General features: G+C 35.0%; 2 protein-coding genes across 3 annotated transcripts; one reads left to right on the top strand and one right to left on the bottom strand.

The window, feature by feature from the left end:
- Window positions 1–346: 346 nt before the first annotated feature.
- Window positions 347–2,584, top strand: LOC111919758 (BTB/POZ and MATH domain-containing protein 3). Of its 2 annotated transcripts, none has more exons than XM_052767134.1 (4): window positions 347–1,010; window positions 1,369–1,717; window positions 1,800–2,082; window positions 2,204–2,584. In XM_052767134.1, exons 1-4 carry the CDS (start codon window positions 628–630, stop codon window positions 2,455–2,457), a joined length of 1,269 nt encoding a protein of 422 aa, XP_052623094.1. In that variant the 5' UTR covers window positions 347–627; the 3' UTR covers window positions 2,458–2,584. The 2 variants fall into 2 exon arrangements, with proteins under 2 accessions (XP_052623094.1, XP_023771121.1); XM_023915353.3 differs by having other exon boundaries at window positions 1,800–2,115; window positions 2,204–2,344.
- A 1,425-nt stretch (window positions 2,585–4,009) lies between these two features.
- Window positions 4,010–6,033, bottom strand: LOC111919757 (CASP-like protein 5B1). Its single transcript, XM_023915352.3, has 3 exons — window positions 5,581–6,033; window positions 4,625–4,757; window positions 4,010–4,300 (listed from the first exon to the last, which is right to left on the bottom strand). The coding sequence occupies exons 1-3, from the start codon at window positions 5,709–5,711 to the stop codon at window positions 4,094–4,096; spliced, it is 471 nt and encodes a 156-aa protein (XP_023771120.1). The 5' UTR covers window positions 5,712–6,033; the 3' UTR covers window positions 4,010–4,093.
- Window positions 6,034–8,972: the final 2,939 nt, after the last annotated feature.

The following is an 8,972-nucleotide window of genomic DNA, read 5'->3' as shown; positions in this document are numbered from 1 at the left end:
AATATTTATATTTAAATGTGGTTAGTTTATAAATAGGCTATATTTTGTATTGATGGGAAATTATTGTAAGTATTTTTAACTAATTAACTAATTTTAGTAAGTAAATAATGATTAAAATAAAAAATCAAATTTCCACAAAAAGATAATATGTAATATTTTTTTCAAATAAAATAATAAATATATATGGAATTTTTAAAGTTGTCTATTTCAAAAATATATAAAAAGACTTTTTAAACAAACTTCGTCTTTTATTTATTTATTTATAATTAATATTTTAAGTAAAAATATAACAATTAATCTATATAGCATGGAACGGAATGGAACGGAGGCAAGTGATGTCATGTTGTATTGACCAAATTATTAGCAACAAACACGTATTCACCCACAGCTTCAATCATCATTTTCATTTTCCCAATTCCATTTTGGATATTCATTTTTCTTTCAAACCCTCACCCACCTCCTCCGCCCTTCCGCCACCAATCTCCGCCCTCGTCCCTCTGGACGCCTCCGCCAAATCCATTTATCCGTCACTTACTCATAATCCAGCTCCTTTACCTGTAACCAATCCCTCAAAAAAAATCCCAATTCCCAACCAATTCCTATGCTAGGGTTTTAAAAGAACAAAAAATGCTTGTCAATAATTTCGATCACGGGATCTCCTCGGGTTCTAAATCGATAAACGAGTCGGTGAATGGGTCTCATGATTTCACAATTAGAGGCTACTCCCTCGCTAAAGGGATGGGTGCCGGTAAATACATATCCAGCGATACCTTCACCGTAGGTGGATACGATTGGGCGATTTACTTTTATCCAGATGGAAAGAATTTGGAGGATAATTCCATGTACGTTTCGGTGTTCATAGCTTTGGCGAGCGATGGTACGGATGTTAGGGCGTTGTTTGAGCTTACTTTGTTGGATCAGAGTGGGAAAGGTAAACACAAAGTTCATAGCCACTTTGATCGGGCGTTGGAGAGTGGGCCTTATACTTTGAAGTACCGAGGAAGCATGTGGTATGTATAGATACAAATCCTTGTTTTTTATGAATTATATAACCCAGTTTTTCAATTGTATGAACTATAAATTGCTAGTATACTTTTCATTATATATACTGAATTGAATTGTTCATAAAGTTCAATCAACATGCGTCTGTATCATGTATGTGTTTACATTAGTTTCTTTGATGACGTTATCGGTTATCCATGTCCAAATTTGCTGAGTTGGGCTTGCGTTTGTGATAACTGATAGTTATAGTTTCTACTCTCTATATGCTATTGGGATTCAAGAACACTGCTTTTATTGCTCTACTATACTTATGTCTTATCTTCACACAAACAAGAATGAATGAATGTATTGGAAATTGGTTTTCAGGGGTTACAAGCGTTTCTTTAGAAGGGTAAGTTTGGAAACATCAGATTACTTAAAAGACGATTGCCTTTCAATGCATTGCACAGTTGGAGTTGTGAGAAACCGAGTTGAGGGACCCAAACATTTCACCATTTCCATTCCACCATCTGACATGGGCCAAAATCTCAAATTCTTATTAGAATCCGAAACCGGATGTGACATCGTTTTTCGTATTGGTCAAGAAACTTTCAAGGCCCACAAACTAATCCTTGCAGCCCGATCTCCAGTCTTCAGAGCCCAATTCTTCGGCCTCGTTGGAAACCCCAATATGGATCAAGTAGAGTTAAAAGACATCGAACCCTCAATTTTCAAGGTATTTACACTTTCGCCACTCAACCACTTTTCCCTTTATGTAATTAAGAGTTGCTGAAAGAAAGTATAAAATTTTGTGTTAGGCTATGCTTGTGTTTATATACTCGGATACGTTTCCGGAAGCAGAAGAAAGCACAACGACAGGGTCAATGTCGTCAATTTACACGGCATCAACAAACATGATCCAACATCTGTTAGCTGCTGCTGATAGATTTGGTTTGGATCGATTAAAACAGTTATGTGAAGCAAAATTATGTGAAGAAGTGAACACTGAAACAGTGGCAACAACTCTTTCACTTGCTGATCAACATCGATGTGCTCAATTGAAAGCCATCTGTCTCAAATTTGCTGCAGCAAATTTAGGAGGTGCGTGTTGATCTGACCGGTGTCATTGTTCAGGTTATATCAATTAATAAAATAGATAAATAAAAAAAAGTATTCATATTTGCAGATTTATATAAAATTATGTTTTTTTGTTTTTTTGTAGTGGTGATGAGAACAGAAGGGTTTAAATATGTAGAAGAGACGTGCCCTTCGTTGCTATCGGAGCTTCTGGAAACAGTGGCGGCGGCGGCGGTGGAGGAGAGGTCTGGCGGTGAGGGGTTGAGTAGGAAGAGGAGTGGCGGCGGGAGTAGCATTATTGGGTTGGATTTGACATCGGCGGCGCAGATTGTGGCGGCGGCAGCGGCGGCGGCGGAGTCGGGGGATGCTAATGTCAGGCGTATGCGTAGACGGTTGTAATGTTTGCTTTTTAGTTTTTGTTGTTATTTTTGTTTTGCAATTATGATGAAAATGTGAATTGAGTTTTTCTTGAGTTTTTATCTGCTAAAAATTGGTTTAAGTGTTGAGTAACATGTGTTTATAACTAGACTCCATTGCATTTAGTTATTGTTTTTTTGTTTGTTTGTTTGTTTGTGAAGTTGGGCTCTTTTTGGGTTGTTTGGATGAAGACAGTGTTGAGTTGTGAAATCTGATTGCTTCTTTGTGACTTGAGCATCGGGTCTTGGGCTTCGGACAACATGCGGTTTTAGAGTTGAAATTGAATACTTGGTGGTTTTAGGGTTCAAATCAAAATCATGGGTCTCTATGTACAAAATCTTGATGTAATTGTTAAACCTCATTATGGAATTAATAAAAGCCATCTCTACTTGGTGAAAACGTGAATTATGCAAGTTTTTGCCATCTTATTTTTGTTTAGAGTTTCTTTGCTGCAAGTAGGGAAACTTGTTTAGATTTGCCTAGGTAACCAAGGCTCTTGAACAAATTTAACGGTGGGGAAAAAAAAAAAAAAAAAAAACTTACAAACAAGATTGATGTAAAGAGCGTTGATTATATCATGAGGGATTTCGTTCATTGTTTTGGTAGAAAGTGGTTGTTGGAAAAGTCAAAATAGGGAGTCTTTAAAACATGTGCGCAATATAACAACCACATAAACAAAATAGATGATGTCAAAATGACTACTTTGAAAAACTGTCATTTCCAGCTCTATATCCACATAATGACATTCAGAACTGACATACTTGAAAAACTTACCAATGACAAAGTACATGATACAAGAGCATTATCCACTGCCATTTAAGGAATTCTTAGTGAATCCAAACATCTCCCCTCATAGTGTAGAGAAAAAAGTGTGGAAGTGATTATGTAAATGAAAATGAAATCAACTTCAAATAGGGCCTGATATCCTTAAGAGTAGGGTTATATGTCACGTCTCACCTTTTTTTTTTTTGGAATAACATTAAATCTGTCCGGAAGGTTAACAATATGTTCCTAATATAATGGTCGTTTTTCAAAATTACATTATCATGATTTAACTATATTATGAGTTTTCAAATAAATTTGGCAACGTCAAATATTTAATGCACAAAGTTAGGTTACATGTTTGACTCTTATACGCCCAGCCCACAATATCAATAATGTCTCCATGCAAACTGCAATGTCGTCATAATGGGGTAATTGACTTTGTCTTCAAAAAAGTCACATGAGGCAAAAGATGACGAATATTATACTCCATATATATCATATGGTTTAACAATCGTACGTGATGATGACGAGAAGCACACTCTAATAAAAAAAAAAGTGTTTTGGGGACAATCCAAGCGACTGATACAAAAAGTAAAAACCTCCTTGTGTGGAGGTAAATCATGGAGTTGGCCATAAGATTCAGATAACTTATGCTGAAATCTCTCTAGTTCGTTGTTGAAATCTTTTAAGTGTGTGTTTGTTATTTAAAAAAAACAAAAGTTAAGAAACGAGAGGTTAGCATTTTATATTAGTTTTATGAGGAATGGGATTTGAATGGAAAAGTAAGCGTGTGAATGTTTTTATATATATATTTACATAGAATAGAATTAGAGTTTGAGTTGAGAAATAAAAATCAAGAAGAAAGGGATGCCAACAACCAAAGGACAGTGTGAGAAGAAATAGCAAGAAGAGACCAAGCAAGAAACGCAAAAGCAATGGAGATCTGGAACATACTGCACGACAGCTGCTGGTCAACTTTGCAATACTCCGAGTCTCTGTCCAACAAAACCATCACTCCTGCTGAAGATGATGACGCTGCAAGTGCTAGTATCGCAGTCACCTGAATAATAAAACAAAATATTACGTTTTTCCTCCCTATACCATACCCTGATTTCTTCAATTTCCCCCCCAAAATGCTTTTTTTCTCTTGCAATCTTTGTCCTTAATTGAGGTTTTTGTAACATTTTGGTCCCTGTTCCAAGTAAAATAACTATATTTTTGGGACCAAAAGTGCAAAAATCAGCTATACGTGGAACAGAGACCAACAACATTACAAGAACCTCCAAATGAGTTACCAAAATTGCAAATCGGCTACACCGAGGGACCAAAAATGTAATTTATTCCTATTATAAATCTTGGAAAGCAAGTAAAATGACATACGTACCCAGTCACCAACAACAACAAGGCTTAGTAAGATTTGACTCTGGAGATTCTTTTTAACCCTTAGAGCATGAATATCAAGACAAGCAAGTCCAAAACTCCATAAAACTTGTAGTCCCATTGCTGCAATTAGATAGCTGAACATTTCAAACATAACACACCATGAATTAGAACGAATGAATGCAAACAATAATATTACAACGACAAATGTGAAGGAACAACTGTAGTTAGACACTTGTAACCATGGATGTGTGAAATGTGAAGGAGCAAATGCGACCTCACTAATGACAAAAGAGAGGTCCAACTCCAACATCATAAAAGTAGACTTAACTAGAAATTCCATATGTTTTCAATCTTCAAGATTTAAGAGCACAAATTAAAAAGAAACTTAGAACTTCTCAAGGATTTAAGCAACTTGTGACCTTCATCAGCCTTAAAACATAAGTGATCAAAAGTTTACAATGAATCAAATCTACGGAGCATGTTTATAGATATAAAATTGTTCTCACCAACAAAAAATCTTATAGCCAAAAAACTAAGGCACACTTGTTTTCATTTTTTTGGTACTGTATTGAATCCAGAAATTTACCCCACATCTTATAAATAATTTAGAAATTTTCATTTCTAGTATCTCAACAGATGGGGTACATTCAAGCTTTTCATGTAATTCATATTTATATCCGTTTTGAATCCTATGATGAGATGACCTAAATTTTTACAAGGAGGTTAGATGAAACTTGAAGAATTCCTTGAGACAACATAATCCTTGTAATTAAATTTGCCCTCGTATAGAAACATGATAGATTTTAGAAATTACGAAACAATATGTGTAATCGACGCCAAATTAGAAACAAAACAGTTAAAGGAAATGAGAATAGAAGTAACAACAGATATTCATAGCAAGCATACGCCATTTCATAGCAGTAACTGTGTGTGTGTGTGAGAGAGAGAGAGAGAGACCAGAAGGAGGTGGCGCTAGAGAAACCGGAAGAAGCAGCCATGACGGCGATAGAAGCAGAAGCAAATAAGCACTGAAAAATCCTCAAGACAAGGCCGCTTGCGATCCCTGGAGTACCAAAGCATCGTTTCATGTCTCTGTCTCACTGATTTTGTTTGTGGTATTTGATAGGAAGAAATCCTGTTACATGTGGTGATGGTGATTGTTGGATGGAGATGAAGATTTATGGTAGAAATTAGGTTTTTGAGATGAAAATGAAAGCGGGATGATGGATCCCTAATCTGACGCCAAATTCGCAGAGAATAAGCACAATAGCTGTTGCCCTTTTTTCGGTGATGGAACTTGAAAATTGAAAGTCAGGAAGCAGCAAACCAATTCTTTAAAAATTTCACTACTTTCTTTGGATTTTCGCAAAACTAACAACTTTCTTTGGTGGTGCCCCATTTCCATCACCTTTTTTCTGTTAACTCTAAGACACCTTTGTCAAACTTGCTAAAAATATAAAATAGTAACCATATTTATTGTTAGTTTATTATAATTATATATCTTTTTAATATATTTAACTTTAAACATTAAAAATAAAAAAAATAAAAAAATCTTCAATTGTAATGAAAATTCCGAATTTTTTGTTTGGAATTTGGTTATTTTAGTTACAATATTGACAACACCAGTAAATAATAGTAACAAAGTTTATTAGTATATATTTCATCGAAGTCATCCAAACTTCTCTTAAAAAGAATTTAACCAGTCAGCCTTTTTTTTTTTGTCTCAATATTGTGAAAATTTTGAATTTTTTTAAAAGTTTTTACCACTAAAACATTTGGTTACCATCACATCTGTACAAGGGTTTGTTTTAGTGGAATTGTTTTCATAATATATATCATTATGTTCATGGATTTTAGTAATATTACATGTGTATTGTAGTAATGTTGATAGAGATATTGATTTTGTTTGTAATGACTCACATCTTTACAAGGGCTTGTTTTAGTGGAATTGTTTTGTTTTTATAATATACATCATTATGTTCATGGATTTTAGTAATATTACATGTGTATTGTAGTAATGTTGATAGAGATATTGATTTTGTTTGTAATGACTAACATCTTTACAAGGGCTTGTTTTAGTGGAATTGTTTTTATAATATATATCATTATGTTCATGGATTATAGTAATATTACATGTGTATTGTAGTGATGTTGATAGAGATATTGATTTTGTTTGTAATGATTATTGATTTATTGATGTAAATATTTTTTTGTGTCATATAAATATAAAAGTTAATATAGAGATCAAGCTGTGAACATGATAACATGTGGTGGATATATTAATTTATAATCAATGTATAAAGTCATAGATTACAAAAACACGTGTATCAAAATAAAAGCTTCTAAAATTCAATTGTACACGCAACCGATAGTTTGCCTGGTTATCTTAAAATGTTCCAAAATTTCAGTTATTTTTTTTTCAGTGATTTGATTCAACATTGTAATCCAAATAATCATTTCTGATAAGAAAGTTTAAAATTTTCATATCATTATATCACTATAATAGTTAGGGTTGCTCTCCGTAGAGTTTTTTAAGGTAAGGCTTAGGGCCCCTAATTCTAAAGGGCCCATATTTTTAAAAGTCCAAATATTTAGTTCATTAAAGTATTCAATCCGATAACCATAAAATAAATCAACGGGACGAATAAATAAACAATCAATTACTTCTTTCAATTAGAATATAGCTATGTGATTGAGGTATCTAGTCCTAAATACCATAGTTCTTACAATGATAGGTTTTAGTAACAAGTTTGTTATATACTTTTGTTATATTAGGTTGTATAAGAATCATATTGTATTTTTTTATCAAATTCTTGTTGATTTAGGTTATTATAACAAGAAAAATCCATTATCCCATACTAAAATTGTCCATGAACTTGTAGCTGAATATAATTGAGGAGTATAGTAAAGGATAAAGCGCCCCAAAATATTGGTTTGCTTAGAGGTCTCAAACTTGTTGAGCCGTCCTTGATAATAATATTAAAAGTTTTATGGTAAAATAATTTAAATAAATATTTGAATGGCCCTACTTATTCTATAGAACTTACTATGACTTCTTTTTTATAAACAATTTTTTTTTTTGGTTTTTTTTTACATCAAATTTCAAATTACAATTTTGAAAAACCAAATACATTTTAGTTATCATCGTACAACGAATGAGAAGGCAAACAGACGATAAGTTGCGCCGCTAAACCTTTTTGTATGGTAAAACCAATTCTTTTGAAGACTGCAACCATAGATCTAGGAGATATAACATTGTTATGCATGATCCGTTGTACTCTACTAAGAAGCTCTACCGCATCCGACGCAAGAAAATCAAACGTATCAAATGCAAATGGTATGAACACGTGTTGATTTTCCATGCACGGTTTCTCATGTTTGGTGACCTTACATGTAGCAACTTTTAATGCGGCATGTTCCCTCGTGAAACCCTCAACCCTCAAGCCTACGAGAGGGGATACGCCCGTAAGGTCCACACATGTGTGTTTCCCTCCAACCCATCCAAAAATTAAAACGTCAGCCGGTCTAAGGGTTGAACTTCCTTCTGTCTGATCAGTCAGAAAATTTACAGCAACCTCTTTCTTGGCGGAAACCCGACACGCTTTAATATGTCGACCAAAACATCCCTAACCATATCATGCATGTATTTGAATCCTGGGAGTTCTTTGCAATGAACTACATGCTCTCTAAAAGAGTCCAAACATGCCTTGCGGCACACCGAACATATCTCGTCGGCTGGGAATATTAGAATCATGAGTCGATATTGAAGGATGGTACGGTACTCCACATGAGACATATGTTGGCCCAGCCCATCTATAGGGATAGCTAGAAGAAAATCTTGAGCATGTGGTGCACGTAAACATTGGAAAAATGTTCTTTGCCGAGCTGTCATGTGGAAATACACTTCTATATCTTGAACAATTTTACTAAAAAAGGCACTTGCCAATGTATTCTGGGATTTGGGGGGGGGGGGGGGGGGGGGGTTCCTTAGTAGACAAACTGCTAAGGTCAATGTCTGGAAGCTTGTTACGAAGAGAAGCTAAGGCACAAGCATAATTAGAATCCATACCATAAACGACGCTATCCCGTAAGATGTGGTCTTGCAATACCCAAGATTGGGCCCTTGAGGCAACAAAAGCATATGAGGTAGCCTCTACTGCCGAGTATAAACCCAAACCACCAAACCGAATGGGTAAGGAAGCAAGTCGCCATTGTATGTCGCCAAAGAAAGGGCCACCACAAACCACAATGTCCTCAATCGCCCTGCGCAAGCCATTATCGAAGAACAACGCCGCCTCCTCCATGTGGACGGGTTGGCACATCCTCAACCCAAAGAAAATTTTAGCCAA

The sequence above is a fragment of the Lactuca sativa genome, chromosome 8 (assembly GCF_002870075.4).
Source record: "Lactuca sativa cultivar Salinas chromosome 8, Lsat_Salinas_v11, whole genome shotgun sequence".
Taxonomy (NCBI): domain Eukaryota; kingdom Viridiplantae; phylum Streptophyta; class Magnoliopsida; order Asterales; family Asteraceae; genus Lactuca; species Lactuca sativa.
This window is presented reverse-complemented; position numbering and strand designations above follow the sequence as displayed.

Bases quoted from the DNA above. Each gene is read 5' to 3' on its own strand.
- LOC111919758 (XM_052767134.1), top strand. From the start codon at position 628: ATGCTTGTCAATAATTTCGATCACGGGATCTCCTCGGGTTCTAAATCG. The intron at 1,011-1,368 runs GTATGTATAGAT...ATTGGTTTTCAG, and splicing joins AAGTACCGAGGAAGCATGTG to GGGTTACAAGCGTTTCTTTA. The intron at 1,718-1,799 runs GTATTTACACTT...ATTTTGTGTTAG, and splicing joins TCGAACCCTCAATTTTCAAG to GCTATGCTTGTGTTTATATA.
- LOC111919757 (XM_023915352.3), bottom strand. From the start codon at position 5,711: ATGAAACGATGCTTTGGTACTCCAGGGATCGCAAGCGGCCTTGTCTTG. The intron at 4,758-5,580 runs GTCTCTCTCTCT...TGAAATGTTCAG, and splicing joins TCTAGCGCCACCTCCTTCTG to CTATCTAATTGCAGCAATGG. The intron at 4,301-4,624 runs GTACGTATGTCA...TTTATTATTCAG, and splicing joins TTGTTGTTGTTGGTGACTGG to GTGACTGCGATACTAGCACT.